Below are 17,948 nucleotides of genomic sequence, written 5' to 3' on the forward strand. Positions count from 1 at the left end.
TTCTCTATGGAGTCACCATGCCTTCACTACATGCCAGAAAAAAATAGGTCTTTTTTGAACTTACAGATCTTTTGTGATATTTACTGTCTTCCTGATTAAAAAAACAAAACAAAAAACAAAGACAGCTTTTTTATATCAATGTTTAGCCATAAATGTAATAAAGCAAAAGATTCTTTACGTTCATAAAATTTACTGATGTGGTTCCAGATAAAGCAGCATCCATTATTACTGGGGGAAGACTTGAATTTTGGTTTTCAATATAAATAGTGTACAGTATTGTGCCTTTACTAATGTAAAATTATCTTTTCAGTCAATTGATCCTGGACAGCAGTTTACGTGGGAACACTCAAATCTTGAAATCAACAAACCGAAAAATCGCTATGCAAATGTGATTGCCTATGATCATTCTCGGGTCATCCTCATGCCTACTGAAGGTAGGCATGCACTGCACCTGCACACATTAATATTGTTTTGTGTTCCACTGATTTTTGTTACCGTTAATCAGTAGTTGTAAGTTTGCCCAAATTATTGGTATGTAAAAAATGTTCTAATTGTTCACATATAATATAGTATTGCGTTAAATTGTCATCCCAGTATTTTACAAAATAAAATGTTGCTGTCCAAGCTTGTTATAGAATTTATAAAACTCAACAAAATGTCATGTCAAAGCATAGACCATGGAGGCAGAGCATGAAGTTAAATTCAGTCACTTTACATTTGTCTTAGAAAATCACTAATTTGTTATAAGAGTTTTACAGGATACCCAGCTAAGGTCATGGTGGTCTAGAAGCTAAATGACTAAAAAGAACTTGAAAACCCATTTACTAAATAAAAGTTATGCTAAATATAAATGTGCCTTCTTAAAACACAAGGCATTTGCACATATTCAGGTATATGTGAGCTAGAATGAACCCCCATGATGCACCTTTACTGCTCAGTAAAGAAATATGCAGCCCATTCCATTATTCACAAACATAAAGCTAGAGCCCTTGTTATGCAGTATGCCTATTGCCTATGGGCAGCACGGTGGCATAGTGGTTTGCACTCTCGCTTTGCAGCGCTGGGTCCCCGGTTCGAATCCCAGCCAGGTCAACATCTGCAAGAAATTTGTATGTTTTCCCCATGTCTGTGTGGGTTTCCTCCGGGCACTCAGGACTTGGCTGGATGGTGTAATGGTTAAGGGCTCTGCCTCTGACACAGGAAACCTGGGTTCGAATCTCGGCTCTGCCTGTTCAGTAAGCCAGCACCTATTCAGTAGGAGACCTTAGGCAAGTCTCCCTAACACTGCTACTGCCTGTAGAGCGCTTCCTTGTGGCTGCAGCTCTGGTGCTTTGAGTCCGCCAGGAGAAAAGCGCAATATAAATGTTATTTGTCTTTGTCTTGTCTTCTCTTTTTCCCACATCCCAAAAACATACAGATAAGTTCATTGGCTTCCCCCTAAAATTGGCCTTAGACTATACATGCATTGCACAATACATACATATAACTATGGTAGGGACCAGATTGTAAGCCCATCTAAAGGGACAGTTAGTGACAAGACAATATACTCTGTACAGTGCTGCGTAATATGTCGGTGCTATATAAATATTAAATAAATTAAATATTAATTCTACAGAGCCATAATCATCCTTGTACACAGCTGCATCAGGATTTTTGCCTTTATCATTGCAATCATGGGTTGATATGGCTCTATGCAGGGGCGTAACTAGAACTCACTGGGCCCCCCTGCGAAAATTTGGATGGGTCCCCCCCATAGGTGCCAAATAATCGTAATGGGGCAGCGTTTCACTATAAAATAATCGTAATGGGGCAGCCTTTCACTATAAAATAATTGTAATGGGGCAGCGTTTCACCATAAATTATTCATAATGCACCAGAAATTAATCGTAAAGTGGGCAGCATTTCACCATAAATTAATCGTAAAGTGGGCAGCATTTCACCGACCGGGCGGGATGACGTCACCGATGTCATGGACGTCGGGACGTCATAGGGAATCCCGATCCGCCCCTCAGCGCTGCCTTGCACTGATTGGCCAGGCTGCGCAGGGGTCTGGGGCGGGGGTCGGCGCGGCGGGTAGCGGCGGATCGGCGACGAGCGGCGGCGATCGAATGTTACAAGCAGCTTGTAACAAAAAAAAATTTGGCAAATCGGCCCAGCGGGGCCTGAGAAATCCTGCTGCGCAGGTTACCCCGAGCTGAGCTCGGGATAACCGGCAAGGAGGTTAATGACTAACTGTACATGGTTTATTGCAAGCTTTCGAAACCTTAAGTTTATTTTCAGTTATTATACAGAACTGTATCAAAACCGTACAATAAGAAGTTTTGAATCACATACAGAGACTTAAAGATAAACCGTGACCAAGAATTGAACTTCATCCCAATCAGTAGCTGATAACCCATTATACATGAGAAATCTATTCCTTTTCATAAATGGATCATCAGGGGGCTCTGTATGGCTGATATTGTGGTGAAGCCCCTCCCACAGTAGTCTGTGAGGACCATTTTCCTGGCAGTTTCCTGTCTGTGAACCTCGTTGCATTGTGGGAAAAAGCTGTTTACAGCTGTTTCCAACTACCAAAAAAGAAAGCAGCTTCCAGCAACATCACCTGCAGTGTTGCCAACCGTCAGTAAATTTACGGATTGTCCGTAAATAAACAGTTCAATTTAAGTGCCCATGATTTCCGTAAGTACTTTTGCTGTGTCCGTAAAAATGACATTACATTCCTGCACTTGCCGGGGGCGGGTTGTTGCAGATATTTACTTTCGCCCCTCGGCTCGCTTATGGCAGCCAATAGCAGGCATTTCTGTCCCACACATCCCCTCCTCTTTAATAATTTAAATTTAAATAATGCATTTCATTCTGAAATCTATTGGAAATCTGTTCCTAGTGCGTGGCACACATCAGATAGATTCCTGTCAGCTTCGACTTGATGGGCATCTGACAGAAATCTATCTGATGGTCAAATCTGCTGCAAATCTATAAGTGTATGGCCACCTTTATATATGGTTCTGTAGGCTCAATCTGACATGATGTCACACAGTTGTACCCCCTTTGAAATGTAAAAGGACTTGCTCACTGTTCAGATCTATTGCACTCTGGCAACATTTGTCAATACAGATAAACAGATACAATAATTAAAGAGAACCTGCAAAAAAAAAAGTTCCCCTGGGGGGTACTCACCTCGGGAGGGGGAAGCCTCAGGGTCCCAATGAGGTTTCCACCTCCCCCTTCAGTCTCCGAGCAGCTATTTACCGTGTACAGCGATGCGATCTACAGCGGCGCTGTGTGACACCTGTCCCCTCCAGAGTCTCGGCAGTGATCTGCTGTCATAGGCTGAAGCCTATGACAGCTGATCACAGTGATTGTCCGGTGGGGGTAGGGAGGGGGGAAGGGGAAATAAATAAAAAAAATAGTTAAAAATATTAACAAAATAAAGAAATATTTATTTAAAAAAAACACCTGGGGTGCGATCAGACCCCCACCAACAGATAGCTCTGACAGATAGTGCTGTGTTGTGCAGCCCTGCAGCTTGGCCTTAAAGCTACAGTGGCCTATTTGACAAAAAATGGCCTGGTCTTTAGGGGGGGGGGGGAGGGGAGAGCCTGTGGTTAAAGAGAACCTGAACTGAAAATAAAAAGTCAAAATAACCATACACATGTCATACTTACCTCCTGTGTAGTTTGCTACTCAATCTCTCTCCTCTCCTGCGTCCCATTTGTGAACTGTGATCAATGGAATTCTCTGTCCTCCATTTTAAAAATGGCCATTACCCCATAACAGCTTCCTCGTCAGCACACTGTTAAACTGTAATATCACCCACTTGAGCTGTAACTAACAGCTGCTGATATTTAACTGACAGTAACTGGTATATTTCAGTTCTGACAAAATATTGTCAGAACTGGAAGGGATCACTGTAAGAAGAAAATGGTGAGCTTCTGAGAGGAACTGACGGTGAGGTTAGTATGTAATATTCATTTGCAGCTGCGTCATGTGTTTATTTTAAACAATTTTCTTCGCTTCAGGTTCCCTTTAAAGTGTAATCCTATTGGGATGTCCTTCCTTTTGCGTTTTACTGTGTAGCAGTGCATATTTAACCACTTGAGGACCGCAGTGTTAACCCCCCCCCCCCCCCCCCCTAAAGACCAGGCCATTTTTTCTCTAAATGGGCCACTGCAGCTTTAAGGCCTCGCTGCAGGGTCGCACAACTTAGCACACAAGAGCTTTCTGTTGGTGTGGTCTGATCGCTCCCCCAGTGTTTATTTATTTTTATATAAATATTTATGTCCTTTATTTTTAAATAAATGTGTCTATTTTTTTTTTTTTTTCTACTCCCCCCCCCCCCCTCCCTCCCTCCCCCCTCCAGCCAATCAGTGCGATCGGCTGTCATAGGATTCAGCCTATGACAGCAGATCGCTGTGGTGCCTCCCAGGGGGACAGCCATGTCACACGGCTGTCCCCAGTACAACGCTGCGTTAGGTGCAGTGCTGTACAGCAATAAAAGACGGCAGTTTCACCGTCTAACAGCCTCCCAGCAACGATCGCCGCTGGGAGACTGAGGGCGGAGCCAAGCTCCGTCATCAGAGCGGGGATGCGCATGCATTGGCGCGCTTGATCTCTCGCAAACCACGACCCAAGGACCTTACGTCAATTGGCGTTAGGCGGTCCTGGGGCTGCCGCCGCGTCCACACCCATCGACGTGACGCGGTTGGCAAGTGGTTAATCTTTTCCGTACTGTTTTATTTGTTTCTCCAATATATACAACTCTGCCTGGGCATTTTGTGCACTTAATCACATACACCACATTGGATGATGTACATGTGTATACTCGCCCCGGATGTGGAAAGTACCAGCAGAATCTGGTCAGAATCTATGCAAGCTGTCTGCATATAGTATGTGGCGGCAGGCTTTACAGCTCTTCTGCCCAAATGGAGATGCACCATTCTTTTCGGGTGGGAGCAGGGAACTCCTGACCAGATGTTTTCTTAGGTTTTGTCGTCTGTCTGTAGGCCAGGAGTGATATGTCAGGCTTGTCTGGTCAATGACTATAGGTCAGGCTATATGCCCATATGACTGCCCGTATCACCTGCGAGAACTCCTACCTAGCTCAATACTACAATACACCCTGCAGGTAGATGTAGCATACAGACTGACAGATAGTAATCCACCGACAGAACCTGTAAACTAGAAATGCAATGGACACAGTATTCACAAGTATACCTATATATAGTCACCTGTGGCCTAGAAGATGATGCAGTCCAGATGAATGAACCAGGTGACTGCAGAGACAGTCCCAGGATGGCAGAGCAGTCCAGATTTACTTTCTAGAGATATCGTAGTCGAGGGAAGCAAAAGTCGGTCCAGGCAACGTTCAAGTGTAATCCAGTTATCAGGCAGTACTCAGCAACAGGAAATCAATCAGAGGTAGCGTGGTCAGGATACAAAGCAGGAGTCAGCAGCAGGAATCAATCAAGTTTGCGTGGTCAGGATACAAGCAGTAATCGGCAACAGGAATCAATCAGGAAGAGAGCACATACCCAGCAACAAGCCACAGCTAATGCTATCACGGGTGATGACTGGTGGCGCTCTCTGGGTTTAAATACATGGACTAACCAATCAAAACAAAGCAGACTTGAAAGCAAACCAATAATTATCCAGCATGTCAGCATATTAGCTGACGCGCAGGTACACGTGCACTACTGTTTACATCTGCGGAGCGCGTATTGGAAACGCGTCCTCCGCTTATCCAATAAAGTCTCAGAGCCACCTTGTTATAGATCCAATAGAGTCTCAGAGCCACCAGTGACGTCAGCGGCTCTCCGAGACCCGGAAGTTCGGGCTGCAGGCCGGGCCTCGGCGCCCTGACGCCGCCGAAATACTACAGGCCTTACACGATAATTCTGAGAAGATTTCTTTAAGTCTGCTGTCCTTGTGCAGTGAGGGTTGCAGTGGAGTCAGATTAAAGTCAAAGCAACTGATCTGCATTCTCATTCTGAGACAATATGGCCTCAATTCACTAACCTTATCTCTTGTCTTTAATAACGTGTCTGAGCTGTTTCTAGAGTTATCACCATAGTGATAAGGTATGTACTGTTCAGGAAACATTTTACCTCAGGCAAACCTAAATTTAACTCTTCTGTCTTTAAGTTAAGGTGAGATCTCTAAAGTTAACGTTTCAATCCTTAAAAAAACTACAGAATTCTAAGGTTAAAGACAGGCTGTTAATTAACTGCATGTGAAAATAGCTACATAGGAGGTAATTTAAGGAGTGAAGTGATAAGATAAATATTTCACTGTGAAAACTTATCTCTCGATTTGCATGTTAAGTATGCAAAATCGACGGCAGGAACGATCGAAGCTCGAATCGAGCACGTCGGAAATAGTTGAATCGATCCCGATCGACCCGCGGATCGAGTGGGAAAACGCATGGTGTGTACCCAGCATAAGGCAGGCTGCTTTAGTGAAATAACACTGAACATGCCGATCGATGTGTGGTGATAAGTTTTCTCTTGCTTTATTAACACCAGCATGATCTTAGTGAATTGAGGCATCATGTGGAGACCGGACCCAAACCAGGTGAGTAAGGCAAAGAAGAGGTGCAGAGGAGAATCAGCCAAGAGCAGCCAGGCCAAGAGAAGGAAGTAGAGGGCGAAGAAAAACAAGAGGAGTCGAAAAAGCAGGCAAATTACTTAAAAATATTAGAGAAAGAGCATCAGCACACAAGTCAGGCAGCTAGCATTATTTATTAAAGATGACAACCTCTATATTCCTCTCACCTCAGGTTCCCTTTAAAAACAGAAAGTCTATGTTTTTTGTTTTTTTAAACTTCGTATTACTTAAAGGAAATCTTAAAGAGAACCCGAGGTGTGTTTAAAGAATGTTATCTGCATACAGAGGCTAGATCTGCCTATACAGCCCAGCCTCTGTTGCTATCCCAAACCCCACTAAGGTCCCCCTGCACTCTGCAATCCCTCATAAATCACAGCCGTGCTGTGAGGCTGTGTTTGTATCTGTAGTGTCAGTCTCAGCTGCTCCCCCGCCTCCTGCATAGCTCCTGTCCCTGCCCCCGTCCCTTCCCTCCAATCAGCAGGGAGGGAAGAGATGCAGGCGGGGAATGGAGTTCTGCAGGAGGCGGGGAGAGCAGCAGACTGACACTATAGAGATAAACACAGCCAGCTCTGACAAGCTGTTTGTCAGCAGCGTGGCTGTGATTTATGAGGGATTGCAGAGTGCAGGGGGACCTTAGGGGGGTTTGGGATAGCAACAGAGGCTGGGCTGTATAGGCAGATCCAGCCTCTGTATGCAGATAATATTCTTCAAACCCACCTCGGGTTCTCTTTAAGTCAAAATTAAAAAATCAGTTTAAACTTCTTGCAGCACCCTGGGGTCATACTGTCCCCAAGACGTCTGTCCGAGTCCCTCCGGCCAGCAACAGCAAACCCCGGAAAGCTGGCCTGCCACATGCCTCCTTTTCATGCTCCCACGGCTGGGAGCATTCTGCTCCTGTATGGAGCGCCCCCGGCAGTAGGAGCACAATCAGAGTGCTCGCTGCTCACAGCCGTGCATGCGCAATCAGTGCGAACTGGTGGAAACCAGATAGCTTTGTGGGGGTTGCCGCTGCTTGCTGAAGGAATTCGGATGACATCGTGGGCAGAGGATGACTCCAGGGGGGCTGCAAGATGTCCCAGGTAAATTAAACTGATTTTTTTTCTTGACTTAAGTAACCCTTTAAGGAAATAAATATTTTCAATTTTCTTTTATTTCCTTGACATGATTAATCAATGTGTTCCTACAAACTCCATCAACTTTTTTTTTTTGCATAAATTGCTAATTAGTCTTATCTGTATCACAGGAATTCTTGGCAGTGATTACATTAATGCTAACTATATTGATGGGTACCGAAAGCAAAATGCTTACATAGCAACACAGGGTCCTTTGCCAGACACCTTTGGAGACTTTTGGCGCATGGTGTGGGAACAGCGCTCTGCCACAATAGTGATGATGACAAGACTGGAAGAAAAATCTCGGGTATGTTCCTCTGTTTTACAATACATAGGATTACAAAAACTTGTGATATCCATGTTCACGTTTAAGCAAATATTTTAGTAGTTTGGTACATTTGGTACAATAACTAATTATGTTCATCAACTCCTAAAGAGCACAGCAGCTTAAAGGGACTCCGAGCAGTGCAGAAACTATGGAAAGATGCATATCATTTTAAAGCTCTCTTTCTCCTCTTTCCAATGATATATACATCACCGCCCTACGCCTTTTAGTTTTCGCTATTTCCGCGATTGAAATTGCCGCGTCCGCGATTTCAATCGCGAAAATATAGAAAACTAAAAGGCGTAGGGCGATGATTTAGGTGTCGCCAGAAAGAGGAGAAAGAGAGCTTTAAAATGATATCCATCTTTCCATAGTTACTTGTATTTCACAGGACGACACTTTCCCCAGTGTCAGCAGCTCCATTCAGCAGAATGGAGCTGCTGACTTTAAGAAAAAGTCGCCCTGTGTAATACAATATAACTATGGAAAGATGCATATCATTTTAAAGCTCTCTTTCTCCTCTTTCTGGCGACACCTAAATCGTCGCCCACGCCTTTTAGTTTTCTCTATTTTCGCGATCGAAATTGCGGCCGTGGCAATTTCAATCGCTAAAATAGCGAAAACTAAAAGGCGTAGGGCGGCGGTTTATATATCATTGGAAAGAAGAGAAAGAGAGCTTTAAAATGATATGCATCTTTCCATAGTTTCTGCACTGCTCGGAGTCCCTTTAAGACCTAGTTTCCACTGGCTGCGTTTCCGCAGTGTTGGCTTTTGAAAAATGCATTCTCATTCACTTGAATGAGAATAGCTTTCAAATACTCAAACTCGATTTTACTGTGATTTTTCAAAATTGCGGCGATTTTGCCGCGATCCTCATTCAAGTGAATTGAATGCACTTTCTCAATTTGGCTAAATGGTAATTATCTAACTTGAAAGCAGCCATAAAAAAAGACCCACATTGCTTATTTAACCAGTATAGGTTCATGACTATGTTGATATTTCAGCAGTGTTGCTATTGTTACAGCAATAACGTGTAATTACATATGCCATATAGTTGTTTTCAGTACAATCCAAGCTTTCTCTGGGTAATATTTTTTCCCAAAAATTATTCTCTTTTACGGATGTTTTACAGGGGGGGAAAAAAGACATATAAATGCAGAAAAGTGTTTTTTTTATATTTCACCCTTTAATAACTTTCACATAACAAGTGCCACTACTATAAGGGTTTGTTTCCACTGTAGTCGGCCTGTGTTTCTGAGACCCACGCCAGCACTTTCTGTGATGCCAGAATCATTCATATCCCTCTAGCATGCGGGGAAACTGTGCCTTAATTCATTACTAAAAAAAAACAAAAATCAGTAACCCTTTGCACACTCGCATGCAAATGTTCAAACAAATGCATTCACAAATTCACTTATCCAGGCACCACTGTTATCCCTACAGCTAAATTAAAAGCCGTGGTCTTAGTTTACAAAGGAATACATTCTCTTGCTTAGTCACCTACACTGCGTAGAAGTACCCAGGTAAACGTATGTGTCCTAACTCTGGCCCTGTAACATGCATAGTGCAGACATGCAAACATTCATTGCATCAAACCCAGGGCTGGGACAAGGTCCACCATCAACAGAGGCTGAGCTGCCCAAGTGCGCCCCCCCCCCCCCCTCGGCCGCCTCCGTAAGTTTACTGCGCAGCTCTCTGATGACTGAATTGCATGTTGTGGGGAGGGAGGGGACTCACACAGACAGGCTGACGTCACGTGAAATGCATGCTGGCTGGCTCTCTGTACAACAGAGAGAGGCACTGGTGGGAGCATTGCATGGTGACCATGGCACAGGGCTGGATTTCTACTTTTCAGTGCCCAAGGCCCACTTTTATTAACTGCCCCCTCTGAGTCTAAAAGTATACACACAAACCATAACTGTCTCTCCTAGGGACCAGAATCCAATTCTTAGGGTGACAAATTAGGCCACAAGCTCAGACACATATCTTGCTACAGCTAAAGTGATGAGTGCTGTAACTGTGGAAGAGAAGTGACTACATGGAACACGATGTAATGACTTCTAGCTGGTGGGGTAAGGAGGAGAATAATGCATTCAGCTGTTGATTAAAGTTCTAGTGTGTGCTATATAAATACATAATAATAATTTGGTAGGGCATTAGACTATAACTATGGTAGGATTAGAGTGTGAGCTCCCCTGAGGACAGTCAGTGACATGACTATGTACTCTGTAATGTGCCGCAGAAGATGTCAGTACTATATAAATACATCATAATAATAATATGATAGGACATTAGATTATGACTATGGTAGGATTAGATTGTGAGCTCCTCTGAGGACAGTCAGTGACATGACTATGTACTCTGTAATGTGCTGCAGAAGATGTCAGTGCTATATAAATACATAATAATAATATGGTAGGACATTACACTATGACTATGGTAGGATTAGAGTGTGAGCTCCTCTGAGGACAGTCAGTGACATGACTATGTACTCTGTAAAGTTTTGCAGAAGATGTCAGTGCTATATAAATACATAATAATAATATGGTAGGACGTAAGACTATGGCTATGATCGGAATAGATTGTGAGCTCCTCTGAGGACTGTCAGTGCCATGACTATGTACTCTGTAAAGTGCTGCAGAACGTCAGTGCTATATAAATACCTAATAATAATAATATGGTAGAGACATTACACTATGACTATGGTAGGAGCCCTTAACCCTCAGCCCTTACATTATCCAGCCACTGCATAGTGTCCTGTGCATGTTTTTAATCCTGTGCAAGAGTACAAGTCCACTTTAAAACTGAAACATTGAAGGAATGCTTCTGGAGAGGGAAATATTTGAGGGAAAGAAAGATAGGTTAAGGAGGCAGAGAAGGGTAGAATATGTAGAGACAGAAGGGGGGGGGGGGGAGTTAAGGGGAGATATAGCATTAGAAAAGAGGAATGGAGAGTGATAGGGAATGGGAGAGAAAAAGAGAGAGGCATAGGTGTTAGTGACACAAAAGGCAGCATCACCACAGACCTGACACAGCTCATAGTTGCTTTCCCCTGTGTGCTCTCCTTTCACCCAGGAAGCCCAGCTCTGGCCTATTAACACTGCAGTTACTCCTATTATCTTACAGCCCCCACATAATCATGCAGCAGCTTCAGGTTTCAAAGAAGAATGAGAGATACAGCTCCCATCTGTGAGTGTCTCATGTACACTGGGCAGCAGCATTAGGTAAACAGATCCATTCAGTTCAGGAACAGGCAGTGTGTGTGCTGCATGTGAGCAGAATCATGCCTGCATGTTCTGCTCTGGACACTTCTCCCCCTTCCTCACAGTGCCTCTCCCCAATTCCCCCGTATAGCTACCTGTCTTTCAACTCCTAAACTCTTGAATTCCCCAGGTTGCTCTGCAGTGTTCAGCCCCGCCCCTCAGAGTCACAGAGGAGAGGAAGGGAGGGGCGCTCTCCTCTCCTCTGTACACGCAGCCAGGAGAGACTGGGGATTCACAGCGTGAATACAGCGAGGGGTGGTGGGCGGCAAGCCAGGCACAACACAGACTTGCTCCTTGCGCCCCACCCACACTGCAGTGTGGCTCCAGCCTCTTGAGCCTATGTGTCGGCCTGGCCCTTATCAAACCTGTCTTGGGATAAGGAGCACACATCCTGACGTCCTCTCCTGGGACAGATAGCGCATCATACCAACCGCACAAGGGAGCTAACGTAATGTATCAATGCGCGCAATGCACATACACCAGCATAAGCTGTGTGCATGCTGACAAAAAAAACAAACAAACAAACAGTGGAAGGAGGGAGTGCACTAGATTAAAACCCTGGCCTTTTAAAAAAAAAAATCATTACTAGTTTGGCATGTAGCAGACCATTATGCCCAGACTGTGCACCTGTAGCGGTGAGATCTGATCTCTAGGGTGACACTTCATGGGCCCCTGATACTGTACAGATGCATTGCTGGGCAGTGGCAGAACAATGCACCTGTACAACATTGGGGCCCCAAACTGTCAACTTAGTGATAGCATCTAATTGCCATGGGCAGCAGTCATTAGAAGTGTGCACAGGCAAAGTACATGTGACACAAGAGGTTCAAATGCAAGATAGGGGCTAACAATTAATTACAGAGGGGGAAAAAAATTTCTGTGACACTTTTTGCTACTTCTGATGCTTTTCTTTTAACCACTTAATGACAAGCTGACTTATAAAAACGTCCTGCTAGAGCCTCTTAATGGCTCCAGGACGTTTTTATAAGTCAGACAGTGCTGCTGCCGCTGTGCACGTGCGCTCGTGCACATGTGCGCCACGCGCGTTCACATGTGCGCTCCAGCGCGTGCACTTGTATTCCCGTGCACGTGAAAATAGTGGGGGGAAAAAAACCACCAAAGAAAAAATACACCTTTATTTGCAAATACTATATTGTCACCATACTTTGTACTAGGGACATAATTAAATCTTGTGATAACCAGAACAAATAGGCAAATAAAATGTGTGGGTTTTATGCACAGTAGCAGTATGCATAGAAAATAAAGTAATTACTGAAAACAAATATCAACCCCAAAAAGCCCAATTGGTGGTGAAAAAAACAAGATATAGATCATTTCATTGTGATTAGTAGTGATTAAGCTATTGGCAAATGAAAGGGATGAGCACTGAAAGGTGAAAACTGCTCTTGTCCGTTAGGGTAAAAACCGCTTTGGGGTGAAGTGGTTAAACTTTTTTTTTTTTTTTTACTACTTTTAATGCTTATTGTTTTTGCTATAATAGCAATCATTTACTTTTAAACATGTGTATGCACATAAGGGCGAGCGTGCATGCAAGTAAGGAAGCATGCATTGGCAGCTTTCATTCTTGAACATTAAATTAACATCCAGAAACGTGAGGTAGTTAATGCGGCTCTCTGGACTTGTGAGATAATTTACTGCACTGCAGGACCTCTGTGCCAACCATGTGATTGCATTGTCACCTTATGTTTGGCACAGAAGAATGTTTTTGTTTTTTTAATTTTAAAATTAAGTTAAAATTTGGGTTCTTTTCCAAGGGTCAACAAGCTTCTTGCCCACATTCAATCTTCAGCAGCCCATATATCTTTCATCACTTAGCAGTTTAGCAGCCTTATGATGGGGTGGAAATTCCTCTACCTTCATTATTCATAAATTAATACAGGTTTACAAAATAAAGTTTAGTGCGTCCAGGTATGTTATTTATCTACTGTCAGGTCTCGCTGATATAGAGCTCTGATACACACTGTATGCGAATGCGACAGACTAACTAACACTTCCAGAGAGTACCTAACCACACACACTAACTCTTTGTAAGCAGATGCCACATACAGTGTGTAGTACAGAGGCTATATCAACAATTATGTGCCAAACAAATGGCAGAGCACACAAAAATTAGTAATAGTCACCTGAGTCTCAGAAGTAGCAGCAATCCAGATGAATGAGCAAGGAATGTCAGTAACACCGAAGTTCAGAGATGATACTATGGTAATGCAGATTCCAGGACAGGAGGATATCACAAAGTCCAGGAGATGAGCCGGGTAATATACAGAACCAAGTTCCAATTGTGATGCAGACAAGGATAATCCAGAGACAAGGTGGTTTAACAAGCCAGGGTCATACACAGAAATCCAGCAGAACCAATCGTGGTACAGACAAGGATTGTCAAGAGAGAAGTAGTTTAACAAGCCAGGGTCATACACAGAAATCCAGCAGATCCAATCGTGGTACAGACAAGGATTGTCCAGAGACAAAGTCGTTTAACAAGCCAGGGTCATACACAGAAATCCAGCAGATCCATTCGTGGTACAGACAAGGGTTAGACAAGCCGTAGTCAGGAGGTGAGCCAAAGTCAGCAGGAGAATCAAACAAGGTTCTGAGGCGAGGTTCAAGAGAGGGCTAGACAAAAACGTGGTTAATAGACAAGCAGAACTGGTAACAGGAATCAATCAGAAGTTAAATCACAAAGACAAGTGATGAGTGCTACCCAGTAACAGCCTAGCAGTTACTATCACGGGCACTGACTGAGAGCACTCACCTGACATTTGAAAAGGAAGCACCCAATTAGTGAGCAGCACAGATCCACGCTGCGGAGATGGCTGTCACTATTTCCTCCTGCACAGCGCGTACTGGGAGCGAATCCTCCACCCAACCAATCCGCTCCCAGTCGCCTCCTGCGCTCCAGTGACATCATCAGGCTGCCGAGATGCGGAAGTATGCGTTCCAGCTCGCATCTCGGCATTGCCTGAGTCTGTAGACATTACAGTACCCCTCCCCTTAGGAGTGGACTCTGGACACTCCAACCTAGGCTTTTCAGGATTTTTCTCATAAAATTCTTTAACCTCCCTGGTGGTACGCAATTTAAGTGGCTGCGTCCGCGGGAGGGATTTTTTTAATTATAGGGTTTTTTTTATGTTAGCTAGCACTAGGCTAGCTAACTATGCTGCCGGCAGCACTCACCCGTCCGCGATCCCGCGACAGCCGCAGCTTCCCAATTACCATCACTCGTCGCTATGGCGACGATCGGACATGACGGTCATCGACGTCATGACATCATGCGCAGTTCCAATCCTCCCCATAGCGAAGCCGAGTGCTGATTTCTAATAATAGGAGAGTCAAGAATTCTCTCCACTTCAAATTATTTTTCACCGTTAACTTCAACGGGTGGAGGGGGTGGGTCTGAATGGTCATATTTAGATGTGGATTTTAACAAAGAAACATGAAACGAATCAAGCCCTCTCATAGACTTGGGCAATTTAACCTTATAGGTTACCTGATTAATCTTCTCTACTATTGGGTATGGACCAATGAACTTGGGTCCCAGCTTAGCTGAGGGTTATCTTAAACGAATAAGTCGAGTAGAAACCCAAACTAAATCTCCTGAATTAAATTCAACCTCCTTGGTACGGTGTACATCAGCAAACAACTTTTGATTATCAACAGCTTTTTTGATATTTCCTTGGACCTGTAGCCAAACCTGATTACATCGTGAAGCCCAAGCCTCTAGTTGGGGTAGATTAGACGTTCCAGAGAGTGCATTAAACTTAGGATTGAAGCCATACACCATCTGGAATGGAGACAACTTGGTGGAGCTACTAACCTGATTATTAATAGTGAATTCCGCAAAAGGCAAGAACTCCGCCCAATCTTCCTGACTTCCAGAAACAAAACACCTCAAATACTGCTCTAACAACTGATTCATCCTTTCTGTTTGGCCATTAGTCTCCGGAGGGAACCCCGAAGAAAATGACAAGGAAACCCCCATTTTCTTGTAAAAAGAGCGCCAAAATTGCCAGATGAATTGCACTCCTCTATCTGAGACAATATTTTCCGGAACCCTGTGCAACTTAAATATATGATCGATAAAGAACTGACTCAGTTCCTTAGCAGAGGGTAACTTTGGAAGAGAAACAAAATGAGACATCTTACTAAATCTGTCAACCACCACCCAAATGACAGTCTTTCCATGGGAAATCGGAAGGTCGACCACAAAATTCATGGAAATATGTTTCCATGGTTTCTCAGGAATGGGAAATGGTTGAAGATTCCCTTGTGGAGCGGAATGCAGAGTTTTACTTCTGGCACAAAGAGAACATGATTTAACTAGCTCAGAAATCTCTTTACTGAGAGAAGGCCACCACACAAACCGTCTTTAATACCAGGATGACCCGCAGCCTTCTCTTCATGAAATTGTTTAAACACCTGTCTTCTGTACTCAGGAGGAACAAACAACCTCCCAGGAGGTAAATTTGGTGGCGCTTGACCCTGAACTGGTTGGATAAGTCTGGTGACAGTTTACAACCTGAAATGATTATTTCCTTCGGAATTAACGGTACAGGTTCCTTAGTGGAATTCCCTTTCTCAAAATACCTGGATAAGGCATCTGCCTTAATATTCTTAGAACCAGGCTTGTATGGTATGACAAAGTTGAATCTTTGAGAAAAACAATGCCCAACAGGCTTGACTGGAATTTAATCTTTTGGCTTTTTCAATATACTGTAGATTTTTGTGATCAGTATAAATTGTAACAAAAAATGTAGCTCCTTCTAACCAATGTCGCCACTCTTCTAAAGCAAGCTTGACTCCCAAAAGTTCCCAATTCCCAATATTGTAGTTTCTCCCGACAGGTGAGAATTTCCCAAAAAAAAAGCACATGGGTATAGCTTTTCAGGAACACCATGATATTGGGATAAGACAGCCCAACCCCTACCTCAGAGGCATCTACCTCCACAAAAAAGGCCTTGCAAATGTGTGGATGGATAAGAATGGGGGCAGAGCAAAAGGTTTGCTTCAAAGTTTCAAAAGCTTTGATAGCGGAAGTCCCCCAGTGAGAAGGATCAGCACCTTTTTTTAGTGATATTGGTTAAAGGGGCCACTTTGGAAGAAAAATTATGAATAATTTTCCTATAAAAGTTAGCGGACCCAAAAACCATTGCATAGCCTTGAGTGTAGTGGGTTGAGGCCATACAAGCACAGCTTTTACTTTATCAACATCCATAATTAACCCAAATTCAGAATTAACCTATCCAAGAAATGCAATTTGTTTCACCTCAAAGATACATTTTTCCAATTTGGCATACAATTTATTCTCTCTGAGTTTACACAAAATCTTTCTTACATGTTCACGATGTGCAGAAAGGGAAGAAAAGAAAATTAAAATGTCATCAAGATAAACCCATACATTTTCCAAGATACTCTCGGAACACATCATTCATAAAATCTTGAAACACAGCGGGAGCATTACATCAGAATCAGAATCTTTTATTTCGCCAAGCACGGCTGGGCCGTGCCCGGAATTGGGTTTGGCAAGTACAGGGCTAGTGTAAGAACAAGCAGGACATAACGATACATATATGTAAGCAGACAGACAATATAAGGGGTACAGTTACAGCATTTGGACACATTTGAACACGTATATATGAAGTGAGCACCCGTGCAGTCAGGCTGGGTGCTACCAGACACCACTTGTCGTGTAGGATGAGGAGGGATCTAAGAGTTCTAAGAGTTCAGATAATTTACGGCTGAGGGGAAGAAACTGTTCCTGTGCCTTGTGGTCCTGGTGTAGATGGATCGGAATCTCCGGCCTAGGGGGAGCCTACTAAAGAAGCGGAAACCTGGGTGGGACGGGTCATTAGCGATTTTTTGAGCTCTGGAGCGCAGTCTAGAGTTGAAAATCTGGTCAAGAGATGGGAGTGGTTTCCCGATGATTCTCTCCGCTGATCTGATGACCCTCTGCAGTTTGTGTCTGTCGCTGGCGGAGGATCCAGCATACCAGACCAGGATGGAGGAGCAGAGGACAGATTCAATTGTGGCAGTGTAGAAGCTCGTCAGAAGCTCACGGGCCATACCGAACTTCTTAAGTTGGCGTAGGAAAAATAGCCTCTGCTGGGCTTTTTTCTGGGTTGAGGTAGTGTTGGCTTTCCATGTCAGGTCCTTAGAGATTGTCGTGCCAAGGAGGTGTGCACAGGGGACGTTCTTAGGGGACCAAAAGGCATTACCAAGTATTCATAATGCCCAATTTTTGTATTGAATGCGGTCTTCCATTCGTTCCCCTCACGAATGCGAGTACTTTAGTTTACTAAACATCTTAGCCCCAACCACTTGAGAGAACAGATCATCAATTAATGGTAACGGATAACGATTAACAAGAGTTATTTTGTTTAATCCTCTGTAATCAATACAGGGCCTGAGACCACCATCTTTCTTTTCCACAAAGAAGAACTCTGCACCAGCAGAAGTTCTGAAGAACCCCTTCTTGGGATTCTCCTGGATATACTCTCTCATGGCCTTCTCCTCAGGAGCAGAGAGGTTATAGAGATGGTCACGAGGGGGCATACAACCAGAACGTAATTCTATGGCACAGTCATAGGTGCTAATTTGTCAGCTTCCTGCGGAGAGAAAACATCT

The 17,948-nt window shown here is 43.8% G+C and overlaps 1 protein-coding gene across 1 annotated transcript in view; it reads left to right on the forward strand.

Annotated features, from left to right (window-relative positions):
* LOC137509805 (receptor-type tyrosine-protein phosphatase S-like) overlaps window positions 1-17,948 on the forward strand; it is a 782,862-nt gene that overhangs the window by 663,226 nt on the left and 101,688 nt on the right. The window contains exons 25-26 of the mRNA XM_068233857.1: window positions 311-434; window positions 7,850-8,025. Of these exons, the coding sequence (XP_068089958.1) occupies window positions 311-434; window positions 7,850-8,025 (300 nt within the window). The remainder of the gene's footprint in view (window positions 1-310; window positions 435-7,849; window positions 8,026-17,948) is intronic.

The sequence above is a fragment of the Hyperolius riggenbachi genome, chromosome 1 (assembly GCF_040937935.1).
Source record: "Hyperolius riggenbachi isolate aHypRig1 chromosome 1, aHypRig1.pri, whole genome shotgun sequence".
NCBI classification, from domain to species: Eukaryota; Metazoa; Chordata; class Amphibia; order Anura; family Hyperoliidae; genus Hyperolius; species Hyperolius riggenbachi.